Source organism: Aulonocara sp. 'chitande type north' Nkhata Bay, linkage group LG3 (assembly GCF_057382095.1).
Source record: "Aulonocara sp. 'chitande type north' Nkhata Bay isolate Kocher_YH1m ecotype deep benthic linkage group LG3, A_spYH_male_GT1.1, whole genome shotgun sequence".
In the NCBI taxonomy this organism is placed as follows: domain Eukaryota; kingdom Metazoa; phylum Chordata; class Actinopteri; order Cichliformes; family Cichlidae; genus Aulonocara; species Aulonocara sp. 'chitande type north' Nkhata Bay.
Genome location: NC_141346.1, coordinates 24,488,610 through 24,514,090, shown reverse-complemented (window position 1 = coordinate 24,514,090; position 25,481 = coordinate 24,488,610). Strand labels below are relative to the sequence as shown.

Sequence of the window (25,481 nt, the reverse complement as noted above, 5' to 3'; positions counted from 1 at the left end):
ATTTTCATTCATTCTATTCATTTTTAAAAACATTTTTAAATTTAATTATACAAATTGAGTTCAATAAAATGCTCTTACTGGTATTTCCATCCACCGCTGAAGTATTGATGGTTAGAGCCCTGACAGCTGGAGCCTTGACAGCTGGAGCCTTGACAGCAGAAGCACTGACAGCAGAAGCACTGACAGCAGAAGTAATGACGGCTGTAGCACTGACGGCTGTAGCACTGACAGATGGAGCTGTTGAAATATTGAGAGAAATATCAAGGTACTGATCCACAATTCTAAATATTTTGATTAAATATTTTTTACTTGTTGCGGACCCTACATCCATTTAAACATTTACTTTATATTGCGCACATTTTAAAGATGTGTAATTCCCTTGGATATACAAAATCATTGATGTTTACACTAGAAAAAAAAATACTGTGTTCAGTGTTGCAGCTGTAAAAACTGTTGGGTAGTAAGCATACATACCTGCTGAGGCTGAATAAGTGAGAAGCAAAAGCAACAGTCCCACTAAAGTCTCCATTGTGCTGAATGAAATCAGAATGCTGACAAATGGCTAAATGCTCGATTGACTAGCGTTTTCTTTGAGCTGCTGTTAGGGTGATGAACTGTTACTGAAAATTGACAAGTATATTTCCTCTTTTGCTTTTGGCAATAATTGCCTAGCTTTCACATTGCTTTATACTTTCTTCCTCATTTTATAGTGTGTCCGTTTGAATTAGATGCATTTATTAGATCATATATGCACACACGAATGAATATCAGTACAGTAAGAAGAGTATAAAATTGTGAATGCAGCTTAACAGTCGCCTCAAAACCCTTTATATTGTAAATTGGCCTGTATTTGTATAGCGCTTTTCTAGTCCCAAAGGACCCCAAAGCGCTTCACACTACATTCAGTCATCCACCCATTCACACACACATTCAAACACTGGCGATGGCAAGCTACATTGTAGCCACATCTGCCCTGGGGTGGACTGACAGATTGTACCGTAAAGGCTCTGAGATAATACAAAGAAACCCCAACAATCCAATGACCCTCTATGAGCAGTTCTGAATTCAATTCTGGATTTAACAGGGAGCCAATGAAGAGAAGACACTGTGGAAAATATGCGCTTTAATCTTCACCCTGATTCTCAGTCGGACTTGCAACAGGTTGTCTTGCCCATGCACATAGATGACTCTTCAGGACTTGAAATGTTGAAGCTCAAATTCAAATTTTATTTGTCACACACATAATCATACACAGTACAACATGCAGTGAAATGCTCATTGCTGTGCAATGCCCGACCATTAAACTACACTACAGAAATGTTCAAGATTTACAAAATTACAAATTTTACATTTAGAAATTTAGAGAAAATTACAAAAAAAAATTACAGTTAAATAAGAAAGGGTCTAACAGATGTAAACAATAAATTAAGAATTTAACCTAAGAATTAAAGACTAAACTAAGAGTTCGATGTAAATTATAAAGATAAAAAATAGGATGTCCAAATGAACAATTTAAGAAAGAAATTATAAGAAGTGTGCAAATAAACAGAGTGTGTGTGGTGCTGTGATGTATGAGAGTCCAGTCATAGACCTAACTAGTGTTAGAGGCCATTGCTCTAACACTAGTTAGAGTCCACAGTTTGAGCGGCTTAGAACTTCTGAAGAGCACATTAGCTTACTAAAAACAGTAGCTAGCTAATACTGCCAGATGTATTCAAAATCCTGAAATACAACTGGCAGTGAGGAAACAAAAACAACAACAACAACAACAATAATTTGTTTGTCAATATAATAGCTAATCTGTGAGCTAAAAGGAAAGGGACGACCTGACTAGATGTCAGAAATAAATTTGATAATTTTTTAACCCTTTAAAACCGGTCAGAGCAGGCACGCTCCGTTTTGCGCAACTTTAAATCCTTGTAGAACTGCAACCACATAAGCTAGCGCAATAATTTTGTAGTTGTAGTTACATCTTATGCCATCACTTTTATTTATGTAGCAAATACTTAAAACACTTATTAAGATAAAGGGTAACTGACCCAAAACACTTTCTAGTTGATGTAGAGGGAACAATAACCTCAATCTAAATCCTGAACAGTTAATCAGGAACTACAGGTTCATCTTCAGCTTCAGAACCATTTTTGTGCTCAACTGAAAACTCATCATGTGCTTTCATTTTTGATGAGCACACACACACACACACACACACACACACACACACACACACACACACACACACACACACACACACACACACACACACACACAGCAAGTACAACAGATGACCTGACAATGAACAGAGGAAGACAGGTGATTAAATACACACAGGAAGTCGTCAGAGGAAGTGAGAACACGTGAGGAAATGTAATGACACCACAGAGAAGTAAAACCCAACACAATGAGGAAAGAACATAAGAGACTTTCAACAAAAAAAAAAAAGGAAACATGGAGAAAAACACAGTAATCAGAGAATGAAATTAAATTACACAAAACACTGGGTTGCAGACCCACTACTGTGACACAGAAAACAACAAAAACAAAAAACGTATGCACTATCGTTACGGTCAGAGGAAGCTTTGTGAAGCTTTGAAACATGTATTAAAGTTTATTACTCAAAACTTTTCAACATGGTCCTGTTTGGTTGCCAAAAATATGTAGAAGGACTCTACAACTTGAAATAAAGTGCTTCATTATGATTGCCCACTGCACAGAGCTGAATTAACAGCTTCAGTTTTTCAGATCCTGGTTTAGCAGATCGCTGCCATCTACTGGCTGGCTGGAGTTTTTATTGTGTTTTCCAGTATCTGCTGCACCACCAAGTTCCGTATTTAGTAACCCGTGTTGAGTTTGATGAGCAGCTCACAGCTGGAGCTCTGTGTGTTCAGTCTGAAGGTTTCAGGTAAACCAGCCTGTAGCTCCAGGCCGGCTGCACAGTTTGTGACAAACATCAGAGCTCCTTCTGTTCACATCAGGCTGCTCTCGTCCTTCCTTCTAGTCCCACATTTATACTGTGAGCAGCTCTGACTGACAACATGCTGTCACACTGAAAACTTCACATCTGCTTCTTCCTCCTCAACAATTCATCTTTACAGTCTGATCTGCAGCTTCAAGGACCTCTCTGCTCCTGACTCTGTGCTGCTTTCATTAATGTTTAGACCTTCTTCATCAAATGTTATGTTAGTTTCTGATGCTACGGTTCAGTTTTCTATGGTGCTGATCATAGGGTGTGCACTGGTTAAATGCTAGTATGGCCCTCAAGCAAATGACAAGGCCAGGTGATGATCTTCCAGTCCTTTAATTGGCAGATTTTGCAGAACACTTACGTAGGTGGGTTTGGCTGTGGTTGGTCTAGAAAACAGAACACAAACTACAATCCCATGTAAACCACAATAATCACATTATTCATATTTCTGCATTTTCTTTTTTTCTCAGAACATAAATCCACACTTGGCTCTGTTGTCAGCTTAATTTTTTGTTGTGATCATGTGGTGACCTCCATGTATTATTATTATTATTATTATTATTATTATTATTATTATTGTTATTATTATTATTAATAATAATTATTAATAATTTATTTATTTAATTAATTAATTTCTATTTATTTGCATATTTTATTTATTTATTTTTTATTTAACCTTTATTTAACCAGGAATGTCCCGTTGAGATCAAAGACCTCTTTTTCAAGGGAGTCCTGGCCAAGAGGCAGCACATTTCAAGACAAATACATACGAACAAACAAAGTTAAAATTACACAAAACAATTACACATTATTGAGGCAGCCTGTAGGCCTTTGAGTTTAGTTTTAAAAACATTTAAAGACAACAATTCAGTTAGTTTCCAGTCTTTCTGTAACATGTTCCACGAAAAAGGCGCAGAGTGGACAAAGGCTTTCTTACCCAGCTCTGTGCGGAAAAGGGGAACAGACAACAGCAGCTGATCATTTGAGCGCAAGGAGTAAGAACCACTATTTGTCCTTGTGACCAAAGTACAAATATAAGGAGGCAGCAATCCAAGCATAGCTTTGTAAATAAAAGTGTACCAATGCCCCTGTCTTCTAATGGCCAAAGAAGGCCATTTTACTCTTAAGTACAAATCACAGTGATGGGTCAGGTATTTACAATTGGTAATAAACCTCAAGGAAGCATGATACATCGTGTCCAACATTAGAAGACATGAAGAAGAAGCGTTCATATACAGAATGTCACCATAATCTAACACAGATAAAAAGGTTGCAGTGACAAGACGTTTTTTTACTGCAAAAGAAAAGCACTGTTTATTACGGAAGAAAAAACGAAGTTTAAGTCTCAGTTTCTTTACTAGTCTCTCTATATGTGGTTTAAAGGTGAAGGAGTCATCAATCCAGACACCAAGGTATTTATATTCATGAACTATCTCTATGACATTTCCTTCAAGGGTGGACACCACTGCAATAGGCTCCGGGACCTTCTTTGACTTGGAAAACAACATTAGCTTAGTCTTGTCAGCATTGAGAACTAATTTTAGCTGAATAAGTGAATGCTGGAAAGCAACAAAGGCTTTCTGTAAAGTTTCAATGGCCTGAGCAAGAGATGATCCATAACAGTAAATAACTGTGTCGTCAGCATAAAAATGCAAATTTGTGTCTGAGACATTTTGACCCAAGTCATTGATATATAAAAGGAACAGAAGGGGACCCAAAACTGAGCCCTGTGGCACCCCCTTGTGGACAGCAACAAATTTAGAACAAAGACCTTTAAGTTTAATGCACTGGGTTCTATTTTTCAGATAATTTGAGAACCACGCTAATGCATGTTCTGACAATCCAAGGCTGAGCAGTCTGTTTTTTAGGACTGCATGATCAACAGTGTCAAAAGCTTTTGAGAGGTCAATAAAGAGTGACGCACAGTACAATTTCTTATCAAGTGCCACAATAATATCATTTATCACTTTCATAGTGGCAGTGTTAGTACTGTGTTTTTTCCTGAAGCCTGACTGAAATTTGGAGACAATATCATTAGAGTACAAAAACTCTTTCAACTGGTCACAAACTAGAGATTCCAGAATTTTGGATAGAACACACAAATTTGATATTGGCCTATAATTAGTCAATACCGATGGATCACCTCCTTTCAATAAAGGCAAAACGAAAGCTGATTTCCAAACCGCTGGAATTTCTTTGGTTTTAATTGAAAAATTAAATAGAATTGAGAGTGGTTCTGCAATAAAATCAGCTGCCAACTTCAAAAAATAAGGTTCCATCAAGTCTGGACCAGGAGGTTTTCTGTGATCCAAAGCCTTTAAAGCTTTATGCACTTCATAAACACTAAAAGGTACAAAGTTAAAACGGTCTCCAGAAAACATAGAGAGTTCTGGGCAAGTATTTGTTAAAAAAGTTTCTGCAGAAGCAAACAGGGAACCCACTGATAGAAAGTGATCATTAAAACAATTCAAAATTTCAGTTTTATCATTAATTGAGACTGAATCTTTTACAACAGATTTAGGAAAGGTTTGAGTCATTTTATTGGCGGAAAAAGACTTGATTACTTTCCAAAATTTCTGTGGATCATTGAGGTTCTCAGTGGTGACAGACAAAAAGTATTCAGATTTGGCCTTTTTAATAAGAGAAGTACATTTATTTCTAAGCTGTTTGAAAACAGACCAATCAGTGGAAGTATCTGTTTGTCTCGCCTTGTCCCATGCTCTATTACGCTTGTGTATGCTATCTGCGAGTGTCTGCGAAAACCAAGGATTTTCTCGACCTTTAATTCTAACTTTCCATAAGGGGCATGTTTATTAACAATTCCCATAAAACTTTCCTTAAAATATGTCCAAGCTAGCTCTACATCTGGTAATAGTCCGATTTTTTCCCAATTAACTAATGACAAATCATGATGAAAAGCCTGTTCATTAAATTGTTTAAGATTCCTTTTGCACACTATGCGTGGCTTACATTTTGGAATTTTAGCATTTCTGCAAACAGCAACAACACAGTGATCACTTAGGTCATTACAGAAAACACCAAGCTAAGAGAATTTATGAGGTACATTTGTTAAAACCAAATCAATTAATGTAGACTTTTCAGGGCATTTAAGATTTGGCCTGGTAGGAAGATAGACTAGCTGGGTAAGATTAATTGAATCGCAGAATTCTTTAAATTCACCAGAAGTTGCATTTAGCCAGTCCCAGTTCAAGTCTCCAGCCATTAGTAGTTCAGTATAATTTAGTTTAGCCAAAAGGTGCTTTAATGAAGATAATGCCTCTTTTGAAGCAGATGGGGGCCTGTAACACCCAGCAATGGTTATCGAAAAAGTATTAGCAATATCTACATTCAAGGCCAAAAACTCCATTTGTTTGCATATCGATTGGGACAGAACAATCGAAGCATTAAATCTTGATTTGACATAAATAGCTACACCGCCTCCTTTTTTTGGCCTATCAGTGTGATATACATTGTACCCATATATGTTAATGTCTTCATTAGTAATAGATTTAGTTAACCAAGTTTCAGAAATTATAACAACATCTGCATCTGTAGATTTAACCCAAATTTTGACCATGTCCATCTTCGGTAGTAGGCTGCGCACATTAAGATGAATATATTTGACACCAGACATTATTTTAAAATCAGAAGGAGTCTGGGAATATTGCAGTTCAGGGCCAGGATTTGGTTGCACATTTCCTGACAAAAGTAGAAGCAAGACAATCAACAACCTCTGTTTCGCCTTTGATTTGGGTTCAATGCTTTGATATGTTGAACCCGAGCTGAAACCTCCATTAAATGGGCAAATGAAATAAGTATGCAAGGCCAGAATAGACTGAAGTTTAGATAAGTCTCTGGGCAAAACATGCATGAAACTAATGTCATGATCCAACTGAGTTGATAACTGCTCTGATTTTTGCAACATTATAGAGCGTGTTCCTTTTTCAAAATTCTCTTGTAGATAAAAATCATTTTCAGAGGTTCCCCTGCTATGTGTCCATAAGCAATTGCTTATCCGAGGGTCCAAAAAGGCCAAGAGGCAAATTAGAATAGTAAATACTGCCATCATCCACAATTTTAGTACTTAACAGAAGTGAACAGTACAGACCTCTGGGTGAAGCAAACCAGTTAGCTCCAGGAAAATGGCACCGGACCAGACCTAAGCCAGTTAACTCCAATAGGATAGCGCTGGGCCAGGCCTAAGCCGGTTTACTCCTGGAGGACAGTGCAGGGGCAGATCTTAGCCAATTTGCTCCTGTGGGAAGATGCTGGATCGGGCCTAAGCCAATTAGCTCCTGAAGGACGGTGCAGGGCCAGGCCTAAGCCAGTTAGCTCATGGGAGATGGTACAAGGCCGGACCTAGGCCAGTTAGCTCCACAAGGATGGCACAGGGCCAGGCCTAAGCCAGTTAGCTCATGGGAGATGGTACAAGGCTGGTCCTTAGCCTGTTAGCTCCACAAGGATGGCACAGGGCCAGGCCTAAGCCTAAGCCAATTGACTCCTGGAGGACGGTGCAGGGCCAGACCCTAGCCAGTTAGCTCCTGGAAGATGGGATAGAGCCGGGTCTAGGCCAAATAACTCCAGGAGGACGGTACAGGGCCAGGCTAGGCTTGTTAGCTCCAGGAAGATGCATCCATCAACTTCCAAAGCATCTACCAACCACACGTTTTTCCAAACAATCCATGCAATATTAACTGTCTGGTTAAAAAATACGTTAAAAAAATTAGTTAAGAAATACGTTAAGAGATAGATTAAAAAATCTTTTAAAAACAACTAATTAGACGGACACGTAACAAACAAAGAGCATGCTGCCATCTTGAATTCAATATAATATAATATAGTACTTGTGCAACATTCATTTGGTTTAAGTAAAATTCATATAAATGTTTACATCATGAATATCAAGTGAAAAAAATTTTGATCTTTAGACACATTACTTACTTTATACTTAATACATTTTAGATGTATTGTTTGTTGAAGGTAAGAAGAAACTGCTGAAACCATGTTGAGTTTGTTTTTGGTTTACACATGATCTGTACTGATCTGATGCAATATGTGATAAAGCTGAATCATCCCTGTGTCTGTAGTGCTCAGTGTTTATCTCATGAAGCAACCAATGAATGCGCAGCAATGAATATTAGAAACTGATTGGACTGGAGTGACTGGTTTTTCAGCGACACATTAATCCTGTTTCCTGCTCGGCTCCAGCGACTCCTTTCACTTTGACAGCGGCAGTTTGGATAATTGTGTCGGCGTCTGGGGTCTTTATCTGTGGTAAGTCTTTTTATTTATTTTTGTTTGTCTTGTTTTTGAGTCAGAGAACGAACAAACAAGAACCTTATAACAAAAAGCAGGTCAACTTCATAATAAATATCATAATCTAACTCCAACCCTGGTGACTCTGATTCAGTGATAGGACTAGATGTTACAATCTCTGATAATGCATAGCTTTAAATGGAGAAAATCTTAAGGGAGGACTGTTACAAGGAAAGGCAGCCCAGAAACTTTACCAGCGGGACACATCGTTGTGTGCCACGACTTCACAGGGTGTTTCGATCTTTTACCCAAGACCAGCCCATTTCTTTCCTTCCTTGGTTAGGTTTTGGTATTAGCCAATAAAATCTCAAATATACAGGACCAATTTAATAATGGAACATTGTATTTGATGCTTCTTTAGAAAGAAACAAGTGTAAACCAATTCTTTTGTATGCTATTGTTTAGTTGTGTATGAACTGAACAGTGTTCCTGGTGAGTATTTAAAGGATCACCACCAACTTTGCCAGAGTCTTTGCACTTTTCTTTAATATATTTAGCAAATAGAGACAACCACAGAGCTGACTGCAGCAGCATCTTTGTTTTTTCTTTCGAACTCAGGAGCCCAGCTGTCTGATATGGCTGAAGATGAAGCATGTTTGCTAAAATTATGAAACATAATTCCAGGATTAAACTGAGTAGTCACGTGCCTGTGTTGAACTGTGACAATCATCAGTGAGCTTTTCAGCTGTTTGGGGCAGGGTCAGTTTCCTCCCCTGACTTTGAAAAGATCCTGGTTTTTGACCCGGTTGACTTTTAAGCTGTAAGGTTTTATTTCTACACTGTTAATGAAAGCTAGAGAGCTTGTTCTGCTTTCAAAGGAAAATGTTGTAGCAGCTCAAGGGGTGAGAGAACTATCCCAAAGACTCACTGTTCACACAAATATAAATGTGCAGACTTACAGTATTATAACACTTATTCCGGTAACGTTGTTCATTTTTAATGTGACTGTAGCTGTTTTTCTGGTATGAGACTGCTCTGCCAGTTAATGAGCTCTGGTAAGCACTGGTTGAATTACTTACAGCATGGTGTATCAGCTTTAATTAGTTGTGGAAATATGATAGTCAGACAGTACAATTTCAGGAATTTGACTCTAGTCAGTCACTCGAACCACAGAGCAACAACTGTTTAGTACACTATCATTAAATACATTAAGTGGAATGTATTTATCCCTCCACTGATAAGAATCAAGTTCATCCAGCAGACTCTCACTCCTTCATTTATGTTCAGGACAGGACTATTAATCTGGCAAACCAGGCATTTACCTGATGGGTCAATATAATCTTTTCATAATTGAAATAATCATACAGGCTACAGTTGGCTTAAAGGGTGAGTGACAATCAGCCCTACAAGTACTGCCATCAACCCACTGGTTCATGTTTATTACTCCCCTGCTGTCCCCATGTTCTTGTGCACCTTGTTGGAAGAACTGGTTGGTATATATAGACACACAAAAGCAAAAACAGGATGGAGCTGAAAAAAATAAATAAATACAATTAAATGTTCAAGTTAACTGACGCTTAAGCAGCTGCACCATCAATATTAATTCGAACAACAGCACTGAAACATTCAGAGCATGTGTGCCACAGAAGAGCTGTGTGTGGTGTGCTGGGCAGGAAAAGGCAGCTGGAAGCCTGTAAAAACAAAACGTGCAGAGAAACACCGTAAACAAACATACACTGTTTCACAGCATCTGTGGGCGTGGGGTCTTTTTGTGTCAGAGCAAAAAAAAGGAAAGAAAAAAATTCATTTTTGGGAAACGGCTTAAATATAAATGGGATCAACACTGAAACAACTCCATTGGGACTGAACCTATTTTTTCTGTTATTGCTACAGAGTGGAGAAACTCACTGATCAACAGTACAGGATTTGCAGTCTGGAGATGTTGCTCAGAGGGATGAAGAAACGCATGAAGAAATGCACCACAAAGAAGCTCTGAACGTGAAATCCTTGAAGAGATTTTCTCTTATCTTTGTTTGCACTTGAAAGTTTTTCAAGAAGCAGCACTCTTTTCCAGTGGTCACTGAAATATTTCTTTGAGGTAAGATTTCTTTAATGTTGTTAAAGGATCAGAAACATTGACATTTAGAATAAAACACATGATGTTATATTAGTCTGCTGGGCTGCTTCCTGTGAGATGCAGAGAGTAACAGGAAGCTTGTTTTGCTTGTTGATTTTCAGAGTAATGAGTGATGGCTCTTCAGGAGATCAGTGTGATCTTTACACACAGACCCTCGGCCTTCTCTGCTGCTGTGCTGCTTCTAACACTCGTCCTCTGCAGAGGTGAGTATACAGATGTTTAGCAGAGTCACACTTTATACAAATGATTAAGCTCAGAATCTGAATCATGAAAAACTCAAAGAATATGAATTAAAAACAAAACACTGCGTAACAGACCCAGGACCCTGACACCTTTAGGATTGTAGGTCTGTGTAGTAACCTGTGGTTATTTTTAAATCTCATTCTTTTTGCCTGAAATTAGATTTTCAAAAAAACAAACAAACCATAAAACACACCAATGAAAATATGTTAAACATTTTTACAAATTACAATCAGGATGAGAAATGAGGCAAAAACAAAAAAGGAAAAGAAAAGCACAAACAGTAACAAGGATTAAAAACAGCAGTAGACAAATATCGGAGTCAATGTTTAAGAAGAGTGAGCCAGTTTAAACAGATGGGTTATAAGTTCTGACTCAAACGAGGGAAGCGAGTCAGTATTCTTGATATCAGGAGGAAAATAATGCCAGAGCTGAGGAGCAGAGCAACTGAAAGCTCTGTTACCAAGTTAAGCAGAGTTTTACTGTCAACCCAACAATATACACTCAAGTATACAGTGGGATAAAATATTGTCCTCCTGCATCGAAGGTGCAAACTGTAAAAATAAAATGAAAGATTTAAATATATGACTATACAGAAATAAGAGGAACTAGGAATGAATACAACAGTATGGTACCTTAATAGAAATAGAATAAGAAATAGAAAGAATCAGGATGAGCTTAAATACACAGAGTCAAACAGTACAATACAGAATAGTGCAAGTATTGGATATGAGAGGAGAGTTTTATGTATCGTGTTGTGTAGTCCAAGAAGTGTGTAGAGAAGAGACTCCAGTGTGGAGGAGGGCAGCATGGTGTTCAGGAGATGGACTGTTTGGGGGGAAAAGCTAATTCACAATGTCGACAACCGGCTCCTGATACTGCAGAGTCGTCTTCTGGATGAAAGGGGAGTAAACAGTCCCATACGGTAAAAAAATATATTTTGAAATATATTTTGAAATATATTTCAAAATATACAAAAATTGGCCAAAAAATATATGCGCTAAAATACATTTCAAAATATATTTATATATTTTGAAATGTATTTTAGCGCATATATTTTTTGGCCAATTTTTGTATATTTTGAAATGTATTTCAAAATATATTTTTTGAAATACATTTCAAAATATATAAATATATTTTGAAATGTATTTTAGCGCATATATTTTTTGGCCAATTTTTGTATATTTTGAAATATATTTCAAAATATAATTGAAAATTAATTAAAAATCTTTCAAAAATATATTTTACCCTTCATATATTTCAGTCGAAGAAAACACATTCACATGTAACAACTGAAAATCTTTATTTGATATCTAAAACAAACACAGCATATAAATCAAGCTAGGAACATACATTATACAACTTTATTTTCATAACATTCTTAAAAATTGTAAAATTTTTAAAAAATAAAAATTATATATATATATATATATATATATATATATATATATATATATATATATATATATATATATATATATATATATATATATATACACACATATATATATATACACACACACACACACATATATATATACATACATTTTACTATACAAAATGCAACTGCAACAAACACTTATAAGTAACGATACTGTGAATTTGATGTGAACTGCTATTAACACAATAAAAATGTGATCACTCAAAGATGTTTACTGATCAATAACAAGCAGAGGAATACACACACACACATATATATATATATATATATATATATATATAGATATATATATGTGGGTGTGTACGAACATAAAACATATTTAAAATGTAACTTTTTTTTTCTTTTCCAACAGTCTGAGTTCCCCCAGCTTTGAATTGACTGCAATCCCCAAAGCCCCTCTGGATACATTGGGGAACCTCTTCCTTACCGCCACTGTAACAAACAAAAGTCACAGTTCTAGTACTTTTATCAGAGTTAAAATAAAAACATGATTTAAATTAGCTAGCTTCATTTAGCAAACAGATATTTCCGTTTATAGAGATACAGATATATTTTCCACATAATTTTACCTTTTTTTCCCCCCTCGATGGAAAGTCTATCCAGTTCACATTACAGTAATACTAACACCCCTTTTGGTCATCTATCCTTACTCTCCATCATTCAATCTGTTGACCTTCTTTGTCTGAGTCCAACCACTTCAATGCTTCATCACCTATCTGTGCAATTTTTATTGTTGCAAAGTGAGTTACTTGTGCAGTATGCAATTTTAGATACACAGTCTTCACTTACTATATATGGCTGTCATGGTTTCTTTATCAAGGGCAGTTCTTCGCTCTGCGCCGATGTCTGTTTTGCTGTGTCCTCCTATAAAAAGCATTAACATTTGAGTGTCTGGCTAGTTAAATTTCCAAAAATCTGATCTTTGTTCATCTAAACATTTGAACTACAATATTATGCTTTTTGGTAAAGAAACTGGTGACAGAGAAGTAGGCTTTTTAAAGTACTATTAGCTAACCATTTGAACTGACTTTCAAAGCTGATTACCTTTTAAATTGCTGTGGATCAAAACCTCCAGTGGGAAGGCGGCCATTAGAAGAACACGCACCATTGAACCTGAAAATAACAAAAACAAACAAAAAACAGAACAATATATAGATACTGTTTATATAGGGTAATAAATCTCTTCTGAAGCAATATAGTTCATTTTGGGTGAAAAACAAAACATTCCTCTAAAATATATATACTGACATCAGCAATCAACATCATGATTGTAATTATTTCCTTTTTAGTACATCTACTGCTGTTTGCATGTGTCAAGCACTACGACTGTATCTATGCATATAAATTCACCATATATATCCAGCAAAAATTTTTGTTATAGTCAAAAGGAAAACAAACAAAGGCATTCAATCAGAGGTGAGAAATTAATTGGGAATATGAATTATAGGTGAACTATTCTTTACCTACTAGCAATCAAGCTTCTTTAACCAAGAAGCTTGAAATATTTGAATGTAAAATAAAATAAATAAATAAATAATAATAAAAATAACATGATGTAATTAAAATGCACAACTTACATTAAGGAAATCTGCATTTGTATCCACAGGCTAAAAGTAAAACAGTAAATGTGTTAGTGATAGTACAGGTATTTAAAAAAAAAAAAAAAAAAAAAAAAAAGGCAGTAACTGTGACGCTTCTAGTGGGATGCTAAATGCAGAGATTTATATTTACAGTATAATACTGCATGTACGGGTAACTGTGTTGTGAACTGTAACTGAATATTAGAGAATCTCAGAGAAATTAAATGTATTTATTTTTTGAATTTATCAATCATAAAACCGTCTGTTTTGAAGGCCTGTTACGATAGCGACTTTTTGTTGGTCGGTATATTGCCCCATAAACAATTGCGACAAGTTATGTCATTGTCATTTTAAGACCATTTTATGTCTTTGAATGTATAATCATAATATAACACCATAATAATGCAAGATCTACACACTTTCAATTGACAAACCAACATCTAATTCTTAAAGTATTTAGATCATTGAAATTAGGAATCAAAATATTAGATACCTTAAAAACTTGAATAAATAGTAAATTTTCTAACAAATAGAAAACAATGTTATTTAATGTTATTGTTATGTTATCATTATATTTTATTTTTGTAAATATAATGGCGGATAAATTACATCATCAACAATTATTGAGGTCATGTACATGTATTGTGTGTTAAGTCGATATATCGATTATTGTGATAGGCCTACTGTTTTGGTATCATAACGAGCTTGTCAAACATGCATGACCACTAAACAATGTCTAAGCAGTAGTATTGGTCTGAATGACAACAAACATAACTAGTGTTTTGGAAAATCTGTTAGAAAACAGTTATTTCAATAATTATGATTAGCATGTGACACAGACACCGCATAAAAAACTACAACAACAAATACTTACTTTAGGAGGATGGGGGAGGGCAGCATGAGGTTGAGACTTTGACATCTGTAAAAAACAAATTCATGTATTACAAACAAGTCACTTAAAAATACATTAATGTGGCAGACTGTTCCCTGTTCAGATGCAGTGTATAAGTACAATCAGGGCTGTCACAACAATGGGGTGGGGCCAAGTGGCTGCAACCCTAGGTACAATGTGCAGGTATATATAATTACATATAATATATGTGAATAAAGCAAGAATCTGTTTAGGTTAGTCACTGTGCTGACTGATGCTTGCTAGGTTTATATGATTGCAAACTGCACAAAAACAACAACAGCAACAACATTAATGACAATGACAAACAAAATTACTTACATTTATGTAAATCTCACATTAGGAAGATCTGCATTCGATTTCATGGGCTGAAATAAATAGGCAGAAACATTACTGCTAAAAAAATAAAAAACAAAAACTCTAAAAAGCCTAAAAATGACTTAAAAAGCAAGGAAATGTGGAACATTGTAATTAGCGAACATTAATAAAGCATAACTGTTCTTTGTTTCTAACCTTGGTAAGTACTCTGTAGCCAGAAGGAGAGGTAGGATTTCTGTGAAAGCCAAATTAAATGTGAATAGGCTTTGATAGTTATTGAGAAGGCAGAATAATAAGAAAAGGCAAAAGTACGTCACAATATAATTAATTAAGTTACATATTTTGATTACCAAATTATGGAAGCGTGGAGCTGCCACCCAGGCAAAAGAAAAATAGAGCTGTATCACGTTATGACGTGAAATGTTTATTGTTCTAACATTATGCTTTTCATGTTTGTATAATATAATATCACGTTATTATAATATACATAATTGTCACGTTCGCACAATATTGTACGGACGTGATAATTATGTACATTTTTCGTACAATGTTGTTCAAACATGTTGTTCAAACATGATAGTATATTGTTAGAACGATAAACTTTTCACGTTATAACGTGATATACTTATATTTCTCTTTTGCCTGGGTGGCAGCTCTACGCTTCCGTTCCAAATACACGAGAATAAAGTAATATTATATGGGAAAAGGCACCTGCTAGCTTGATGATGGAGGCTTCTTAGACTGGCCACCCGCCTTGGCTTCTTGTCGCCACTCCACGAAATAAAGGTCCGTTTCCTCCATGCCGGCTAATTATTCATCCTCATTAAAATCTCGTATATGTTCAGTTGGCAGAATTGAGAATTTTACATCTTCCAACCACTTAATTAACGCGAACATAATCGGCTTGTTTCTTCCCGTCTCCTGTATCCGGCCGTTCCTCTCGCTGTCAGATTTCGCGCCTCAGAGACGTCGTTATTTTTCAAAAAAAAAAAAGAAGAAAGAAAGAAAGAAAGAAACAGCAACAACTACTAAAGAGAGTTTTTGCACGTTCATTGCACATTTGTGGGAATGTTTAAATATTTAATTTTTATTAATTACTTTTCATTATATCTTTATTTTTTAAACCACCGTGGCAGTGCGCATGCGCATACACTCCTGCACGCAAAGGGCTTTGGAGTTGACGTAATGTCGCAATGCATTGTGGGAGCGCAGCACCATCTTGGCAGGTCACGAATCAAAACAAGATTGCTACGAACCATTCTGAAACGTAGCTCAAAAGAAAATGACGGTATAGAGACAGATTCTGTCCTCCTCCACAGCGCTATATAAATACAGGCCATTTACCATTTACCATTTCTGTCCAGATGCAAAGAGACGGTACTTGATTGTTGAAATGTGGACCCGTATGAAATATAGCCGTGGAGTAGAAACCCTGAAGACCAAACCGCTATTGACTTAGCATGATCTACTCTCATACCTTGTCTGTGGAGTCAGAGCATACACGGCGCACCAATTTCGCAATTATAAATCTCTGGAGGCGCACATCCAATTCACCAAGGACTGGGTACAAGATTTGGCTATTTTTAAGCCTCCACGTTGTGAGTACGCCGTCATTCAAGCAAAGGTAAGTCAGCTTGAGTACTGCGAGTAAAATGCGTTTGATTCCCCCCAGCATTCAAATTAGTGCTAGCAAAAATTCATTCGTGAGGGGGAAATTACAGTGAGAACATGTAGAGGCTCTGTTAGAGGGATAACATAGTGAGTTCAGTGCATTGATGTGACATTGTCCTGAAGGATTTAGTTATTCTTTATGGTTAAAGAAATTGCCCTAATTAATTCATATTTATTATAAATAATCCTAATTACACATCTTGCTTCCTTGTTTGTGTCCTGTGTCACTAAAAATACATTCTGTTTTAGTTTTATACATTGATTAATGACCTGCAGAATCTGCTTGTCATATTAGGTGTCCATAGTTGTCACTTAAAGTTGAACTTTATGTTTTCTCCCTCTTGAAAGTGATTACATCCTTGCATTACATACTTTAGATTCATTTTTTGCTGATAGGTTTCTAAAAAGAAACATGCAGATTTAGAATATAACATGCAGCGTTCTATAGATGGATACATAAAAACACTTTATTTGTTACATTTATGATAAATGGATTTGAAAGTAAATAAAACACATTTGTGTCGGACTTGGCTTATTAAAGTTCTTGTCTTTAAATGAACTTTGTCTGTGTGTGTGTTTTAGGTCCTGCACTCTTAAAGACTGAATTGCAGCATTGCAGCCACAGGTCATTGTGAGCATCACAGGGAAGGTTGAAGCCGCCCACTGCAGCTGTATGGCTAGAGTCGTGGAGACTTGCAGCCATGTCACTGCTCTTCTGTTTAATGTAGAAGCAACAGTGAGGATCTGTGGCACAAGGACTGTTACAGATGAACCTGCATACTGGGTTTTGCTGGGTAATATGACCAAGATACAGCCAGAGGTTGGCCATAAGATAGACTTCTCCTCTTCAGCTGCCCAAAAAAAAGGTTCTTGATCAAAACATAAACAGACCATTCGTTGTGACAGGTAAAAGAAGCCATCCTCAAAAAAGAAAGGTTCCACCTGCTACTGTGGAGGAGTTGGATCAACTGATGGGACAATATTTTTCCAAGCATAGTTCTGTTCTGAATAACCCATAATGTTTTAATTTAGGGGGCCATGTAAATACTTTGCATTTACTGAATATGTACTTACTAAATACCACTGTTCAAAAGTTGAATAAAGAAACAAAGAAATGTTTGCCTATTTTTAATTAAAAGCACTTTGTCGAACATCACATCAGTTACAATGTAGAAAAAATGTTATGTATAGTTTACAAATGACAAAATGTTCACATAAAATCATGACAGCATTTGTATAATATCACCCACTACTAGCATTCTGTAATTTACTGTCTCTTTTGAAAACTTATCACTACATAAACAGCACAAGACTTAAAAGTATTTAACAAGAGCATTTTTCCCTGGTTTTACTACCACACTGGGGCACATGTTCACCAAAACGCAGCAAACCTTTGCCATCTTATCCAGGAAGGTCACCTTTTTACCCTCACATGGAAGAAGTAATCTGATTGGCATGGTGGTATGTAGCATGTAGTTTGAAGCAGGGATTTCGTAGTGCCCCATGTGTAGTGTTGGAACCCAGTCAGGATTTGTTTCATTCATTTCATAGGCTGGTTTGTTGCAATAATGCCAAATAATTAGCAACTCTATAAATAGAAGGTAGTTCTGCATGTTTGTTCTAAGTTTGTGCTATTGAAAATAAAATTAACAGGCTATAAATAATAATATGAACTTATTTAGAACTTACCTGAATGAAAATACTGGAGCACACCAACAGATATCTGTGGCTGGTAGAGAACTGAATATCAGCTCGTCTCGCAGCTGCTATCCAGGCTAGACGCCTTCTTTTGGTAACATCCAACACATAAGCTCCCTCATGATGTTTCCAGGTGAGGAAACAATGAAAAGAGAGCCTGTTTTCAAGCTTATTCCTTTGTCGGTAGTGCAATCTAACATTACAACCGACCACACAGCAAGCATTTGTTTGGCCTGCTAATATGGCGCCTTGACCAAAAATCCTGGCTACGCCCCATCCCGTAAGATCACGCTCCAGAGCCCTATTAACGTACGGATCTAGAAAGAAGACGCTGCATTTTTAACTCTGAGGGAGGTGGAGAATGAGCCTATTTCCAAAACAGTGGAGTGTGTTCCTTTAAGTACTAAATTGTATATATTGTCAAAAACTAAAGTGTACATAGCAGTTGTTGTATCTTGTTTACTGTATCACTGACAGATAATTTCAAAGTCAATGAACGCTACATTATAGTGAGATATTGTGTAATGTGAAATACTGTAAGCAAATGAATAAACAACCTAATTCGTGATAGACCTTTGACTCTGTTTTGTTTGAATCCAACTGTTTTTTGCAGATGTGCATAAAACATGTTACTTTTAGTATTGTTATCATTATCATCATTATTGCACTAAATATATTTTAAATAAAGGATACTTTGATATACATTCTACTGTAAGGTTGGAAATGTATTTTCTTCACCCTAAAATATGTTTTGAAATGTATTTTGGTTTGAAAGAAATATATTTTCAATTTCAAAAATATATTTTTTTGGAGCATCACAAATACAAAATATATTTACCATATATTTGAAATATATTTTGGCCAGGAAAAATGTATTTTTTTACCGTATGGGGTTGGTGGGAGGGGGGACGCGGGTCAGCTATGATGCTAGTGCCTTTACGAATGCAGCTTGAGGTGTAAATATCCTGTAGACTGGGTAGAGAGCAGCTGTTACTGAGTACAGTAACAGCCTAGAGATGATATGATGGTAAAAGTATCCATGGAGACCAACACTGTGCGGGGGAGTGCGTGGAAAGGGTCTCCAGTTTCAAGTTTCTGGGTGTGCACATAGACACAGACCTCCAATGGAGCTCTAACACCTCTGCGGTCTTAAAGAAGGCCCAACAGCGTCTCTACTTTCTGAGAATCCTCAGAAAAATGGACCTGAAGAAGGAGCTGCTGACCGTCTTCTACCGCTGCTCCATTGAAAGTGTGCTGACATATTGCATCGGTGTGTGGTTCTCCAGCTGCACCACAGCACACAGAAAGGCACTCCAGAGGGTCATCAACATGGCCCAAAAAATCATTGGACATCCTCTTCCCTCCCTGAAGGACCTGTACAGCACTCGCTGTCTCAAGAGGGCACGCAGCATCCTACGGGACTGCACACACCCAGGACACCGGGTGTTTAAGCTGCTGCCGTCTGGCAGGAGGTTCAGGCTGCTGAGGTCCCGAACAAATAGACTCAAGGACAGCTTTTACAACAGGGCAATAGCCCTGATCAATGTAAATAGCTGACCTGACTGGATACCTCCCTGGACTTTTTAGGGGGAGGTAACAATGTTTAAAACGATAACAATAATATTTATATTTATAACAAGGTGCAATAATAATTAATGTGCAATAATAACAGTGTGCAATACACATACACTTATTCTTCTTTTTTATACTAAGTTAATATACTGTGTTGTGTTGTTTGTTACGTTGTGATGTGTCATATCGTGTCGTGTTGTGTTATATGTAGTGCCGACGTAGGACAGTTTTTCCAATTTCATTGTACTACTGTACTATGTATGACTGTGCAATGACAATAAAGAGTTATCTTATCTTATCTTATCTTACTGGTTGATGTAGAAGACTGTAAACATGATCATTTCTGCTTTAAGTTGGACTTTTTAACACAAGAGTCTTTGTGGCTTATGCTGGGCAGACACTGTGCGATTTTTTCAGTCGCGCGATTCAGCTCCTGCTCAAACTGCACGATTGACTCACAGGGGTCAGAAGTTGGTAGGTCACGATGCAGGGTCTCACACTATACGGCCCGATGCTCTGATGCGACCTGAGTGCTCACACTGTGCCTCCATAAAGTCCAAAATGAAGGTTATAACAGAAATTCTGTCGCTCGCTCTCTGTCTGTCTTTCACTCACACAGACACACCACCACCATCAACTTTGCTAAATTGCTAATGAAAAACATTGATCAGGCAGCTGTGATTGAGCAGCAATGTAAATCCAACTATTTTCAGGTTGTTGTGGTCGTGATAATTTTGTGATGCCACATCGAAAAGGCTCGGATGAGCTTTCCAAAGTTCTACTAGTTGTACCTCCATCGTGTCACACAGCGGAAATTTGTGTTTTTATGTTTTATCAATCTGTGTATTGGTACATAGTGTTGATTTTATTTGCATGATTTTATTGGGATATTTATATTGCATGGTTTTATCCTCATATTTATATTTGTGTTAATGTTATACCATGTTCCTTTAACCCACTGTGGACTAAACAGACAATTGTAGGCACCTGTGAGGTGGGGGCGTTCCCCAAGGTGGCCTATCAGCCGCCAGGTTGACCAGTTAAAGGGGATGGTGAGCGCAGAGACAAAAGAAGAAAGAAGCGATGCACGAAGGGTGAGCAGGAGAAAAAGGAACGCGTGCAAGCCCGCACGTGTGTGGAACGAACTACTGCCTGACTGTGGGGCACCGCGAGTCGTTCGGCGATCTAGTCCTAACGGCAGGAACGGCAACAGTGGGTGGCAATGGCCGCAATGCACAACAGGGCAGGGATGCCCTTCTGCCTGCATCTGACGGTGAGACGAGGGAGGCCGTGTTCAGGTGTGGAGTGGGGCGGGACTGTGCGGCGACGCACTGTCTGGAGGAGACAGGTCTGCGATAGGAGCCTCCTCCCTGGTCTGTTGCTGGCAAGTTTCCCCATCCCGGAAGAGAAGTTCCTCTCCTGTCTCTTTCAGATAAGGACCATTCGCCCATTTGTGGCTGGATTGTGGGATTAAGGGACTGTGGGAGGGTAATTTTAGCATATGGAAAACATGTTTTAGCCTTGTTTTAATAGTGTATAGTTATTTCTGCCGGCAGGGTTTTTAGCGGATTGCAACACTATTTTTATTGTATATGGGGAATTGTATCTTGTATTCTGTGACTCTGGCTGTGTTTTTTTTTTTTTTATGGAAAATAAATGGTGTGTTTGAAGCCAGCTAAGTTTCTGTGCCCTGAGCGCTGACCCACCCACTCCCCTTTTTGGCTTGTATGTATACCAGACGTGGTGGTGGTGGTGAAGATTTAGGTCCACCAGTCTTAGCGGCTACAATCGCTTGTGTCCAGATCACACGCTGCACTGCCGTGCTGCTCCGTCTTTTTCGCTGACATTTGTGTTTGCGCGTGCGCAGTGTGACAAACTGCGGTGACACCCTCACGATGGTCGCGAGGATATCAAACAGGTTGGAAATCCTCACGACCAAGCGATTGATGATCGGGAGCTGGTCGTGAGGTGTTAATCGCGTCTCGTTACCCCACGTATACTACACGATGCACGACGCACGATAAAGGCCAAAATCGGGCAGATCGCCAAGACGGTCGCACGACTCAAAAATCGGCTCAAAATGGGCCAAAAATCGCACAGTGTGAGCCCAGCATTACACACACGTGAGGCTAATTCTTCATGGAGCTGCTGGTCCAGGTAACATCCCTGAAGGAGGCCTCAGAGTCTCAGTCGACCACAGAAATCCACAGTGTCCAACCTCAGTGACACTGTTACTGAGCAGCTTCATCAGGACGTGATGAAACCAACACTGAAGAGCTACAAACTGTTCCTCTGATCACAACACTTTTTTTTTTTTTAGTGTCTTCATGTTTTCATGTTTCAGTTTTGTAAGTTTCCACGTGGTAAAACAAAACTATGTACAGAGCCAAGAGCAGCTTAATTCACTGATATAACATTACATCCGTTTTTAAGTTAATACAAAATATTATTAAAACATATGTTATGTTTTGTTTTGTTTAATTTTAGAATCAAAGCCTGAGAAGACAGAAACAATTCAGCAACCTGGAAATGTTCAGACGCCGGATCAGAGTGAAGATACCAAAGAAGCAGGTAAAAATATATATAGAACAGAAACACTCCCATCCAGTTTTCTAGTCTTGGATTCCTTTTAGTCCGAGACTAAAAGGAATCCAAGACTAGGCTCATTCTATAGAAGTGAAACTGAGTCTGTGTAGTGTTGGCTTAATGAAAGGTAATGGTAGGTAGGAAATGAAACATCAGGCTAACAATACAAACAGTTTTCATCTTAGATCTACTTTGAAAATCTGGAAAACAAAGTAAAATCCTCCCATAAACCTGCAGCTCTTTCAGGTAAACATACTGAGGTTCTGCTTCAAAATGTCAAATATCAGTTTTATCCAGTTCTGGGTTTCGGGGGCTCGAGTCTTTCCTGGTTAACATTGGGCAAAAGGCCTGATGTAACCTGGAGGTCACCAGACTGTAAGTGGAGATAAATGAAATTCTCTGTGCATCAGAAACATGTAAATAAAGTCTGGTGCTCACCTCTCACAGTAACACTAGTTATTTAATGGTTAATTCCATTTCCTGTCTTTAAAATGTGCTCGTTTATATCATTAACACTAAATTGTGTTTCTACTGTTTTTGTACCTTAGGAATTTCTTTCTCAGGCCGGCTAGCAATCGTCTGGGCTGTATTCATCTGTATCTCTCTGATCTCATGGGGATTTATGCTTTATCAGAATTGCAAAGAACCCGTAAGTCTGTCAGAAAAACAGGATTTTCTTTTAAGTGTTGTAAATATAAAATAATGAAAACAAATTTTTATGGTTTGTGTCAGAATATCATTTGTGCTGTCACAGTTTAAAGCAGTTTAAAGTTTCTTAAACTTGTCGTGTTCAGTATAACTCAGTGAATCTTTGAATTGTCTTTCATTTTTAAACAGCCCGCCTCAAGCAAAACCAGGAAGTTAATGAGGAAGAAGCTCTCAACAGGTGAAACTTCTAGCTCAGACTTATGACGACAACAACAGCTGGAAGTTGCAGATCTCAGACTGTGAATCGAAACTCTTTATAACACATCATGGCAATAAACCAGATTTGAAGTCTTCAGTTTGATGATGTTCAGTAAGTTGGCGTCGAGAACAAACAGAGGGGGAAAACACCCAACATAAAAAAGAGAGAAAAGATTTGAATTCAGGGCTTCTGTCCAATATTGATATCCTTCAACTCATTTGAAATATAAATATCATGAGCTGTTAAAAAACCCAGAATGATTTGAATTAAAGTTAAAGGCAAGTAGAAAACAATATTAACGGGATGGGGCTTCATGTTTTGTTTAATAAAGTCTTGTTATCATTTTCATTCACAGTAAAATGGTTTCTGTACTTTTGTTTTCACGCGTCTGCTAAAAAAGCCCCCAAAAGTACACACACACACACACACAAACACACACACACACATATAGGCCTTATATAGAACAGCTGGCAACTCAGTGGCAGGGGAACAATATGAGAACAGCACGAAGGCCGGACAGTCCTGATCCGGGGTCCTTGAGGATCCAACTACCATCCAACTACCGACCAATAACCTGCCTCAGCACCACGTGGAAGCTCCTGTCAGGCATCATATTGGCTAAGATGAACAGACACCAACCTGTGCTCAGCCTGGACTACAAGAAGGCCAATGACCCACGCATGGATCCTGGAATGGACCTGTACAAGATTAACAGGAGCCTTCATCAGGAACTCAATGGGGATGTGGCGTACAACACTAGAGGCCAACTTCAAATCCATAGCACAAGTCACCATCAAGTGCGGAATCTACCAAGCAGATGCTCTGTCCCCACTGCTGTTCTGCATAGGCCTGAATCCCCTCAGTGAGATCAGTGATAAGACTGGCTACGGAAACCGACTATGGAATGGAGCAGTTGTCAGCCATGTTATTGCTCCCCCAAGGGTGATGGAGAATGACTGAGCTAAGATCCTGTGGGACTTCCAGATACAGACGGACAAAATAGTGGTCGCTAACCAACCAGACATAGTGGTGGTAGACAAACAGAAAAAGACGGCCGTAGTGATTGATGTAGCAGTTCTGAATGACAGCAACATCAGGAAGAAGGAACATGAGAAGCTCGAGAAATACCAAGGGCTCAGAAGAGCTCGAGAAGCTGTTTTAATAAGAAGATTTCGAAAAGAAGCTCCTCTGGTAGAGGACCCGAATTTGAAGGATGCCTGCAGGGGCGAGCGTGGAATTTAGTTCAACTTTCAGTGAGGAAAAGAGTGAGGCAAATTTAAACTAATTATTGTACTGTTGCCTTTTTATAAAGACCTCTTACTGTACAATATAAAGCTCCTTGAGGCCACTGCTGTTGTGATTTGGTGCTACATAAATAAATTGAATTGAATTGAATTGAATTAATGTCTGTGGAAAGCTCTGCCCGGTGTTTAAAGCTGGAACTACTCCTGCACCAGCACTTATGTCATCCTGTCTATCTACACTCACATTTATGAACTTTCAGAGGTCAGAATCACTGCTGGTCACAACTGATGATCCAAAACTGAGCTACAGGTTGGTTTATATTGCTTGTTGTGCACTACAGTGTTACAGTGTTGCTGCCTGTCATGCATTTGTTTTATTCACTATTTTAAGACTGTGCATTTTTTAATATACCTGTATGTTTGCTTTTTATCTTCGAATTAATATGTGTTTGGTTTCCATGCTTAGTGTGTGTGTGTTTTTTTTTCTTTCTTTCTTTAACACAGTGAACAAAAAAAAGTCAGTTCTTCAACGTCATAAACAAAAGCATGAAGTGTTGCATCACATTACAGCTGACTCTGTGCATCAAATGCATCAAAAAGTTTGAAATTACTTTTAAAGCAGCAAAAACATTTTTTAAAAAGACCTGGCTCAATGAAATAAATATTAGTTTTCAGATTTTTCTCACCTCTGGTTAAACATGAAGCTCTCGTGTTCTGGAGACTTTGCTTTGGTTCATTATTGCGGCTCAAGGATCACAGCTAACAAACTCTGATATCATAATGGAAACTTTTTTTCTTTATTCTCATTTTTATTGTTTGTAGGAAATCACACTTAATTATTGACATATTAGTTTTGTTGCTCTAATTTACTACATTGACTGTTGTGACATATTACAATGCACATTACATTCAGGCTAAATTTACATCACATGGGCTTAACTGTGAACACATTTTTGATT

At 37.7% G+C, this 25,481-nt stretch overlaps 1 protein-coding gene and 2 long non-coding RNA genes across 5 annotated transcripts; 2 read left to right on the top strand and 1 right to left on the bottom strand.

Moving 5' to 3' along the window:
- The first annotated feature begins 8,141 nt into the window (after positions 1 to 8,141).
- LOC147334720 (uncharacterized) lies at positions 8,142 to 25,062 on the top strand. The gene is made up of 6 exons (XM_086287400.1): positions 8,142 to 8,236; positions 10,112 to 10,316; positions 10,457 to 10,558; positions 22,273 to 22,356; positions 22,920 to 23,020; positions 23,209 to 25,062. Exons 3-6 carry the CDS (start codon positions 10,468 to 10,470, stop codon positions 23,281 to 23,283), a joined length of 351 nt encoding a protein of 116 aa, XP_086143526.1. The 5' UTR covers positions 8,142 to 8,236; positions 10,112 to 10,316; positions 10,457 to 10,467; the 3' UTR covers positions 23,284 to 25,062.
- On the bottom strand, positions 12,118 to 15,963 carry LOC147334722 (uncharacterized). Of its 3 annotated transcripts, XR_015126365.1 has the most exons (5): positions 14,491 to 15,955; positions 13,614 to 13,643; positions 13,081 to 13,149; positions 12,826 to 12,900; positions 12,118 to 12,468 (listed from the first exon to the last, which is right to left on the bottom strand). It is a non-coding gene; the product is annotated as an uncharacterized LOC147334722 (long non-coding RNA). The 3 variants fall into 3 exon arrangements; XR_015126366.1 differs by having other exon boundaries at positions 13,081 to 15,079; positions 15,556 to 15,963; XR_015126362.1 differs by having other exon boundaries at positions 13,081 to 15,951.
- On the top strand, positions 16,213 to 17,630 carry LOC147334721 (uncharacterized). Its single transcript, XR_015126361.1, has 2 exons — positions 16,213 to 16,468; positions 17,098 to 17,630. It is a non-coding gene; the product is annotated as an uncharacterized LOC147334721 (long non-coding RNA).
- Positions 25,063 to 25,481: the final 419 nt, after the last annotated feature.

Bases quoted from the DNA above. Each gene is read 5' to 3' on its own strand.
- LOC147334720 (XM_086287400.1), top strand. From the start codon at position 10,468: ATGGCTCTTCAGGAGATCAGTGTGATCTTTACACACAGACCCTCGGCC. The intron at 10,559-22,272 runs GTGAGTATACAG...GTTTAATTTTAG, and splicing joins AACACTCGTCCTCTGCAGAG to AATCAAAGCCTGAGAAGACA. The intron at 23,021-23,208 runs GTAAGTCTGTCA...ATTTTTAAACAG, and splicing joins ATCAGAATTGCAAAGAACCC to CCCGCCTCAAGCAAAACCAG.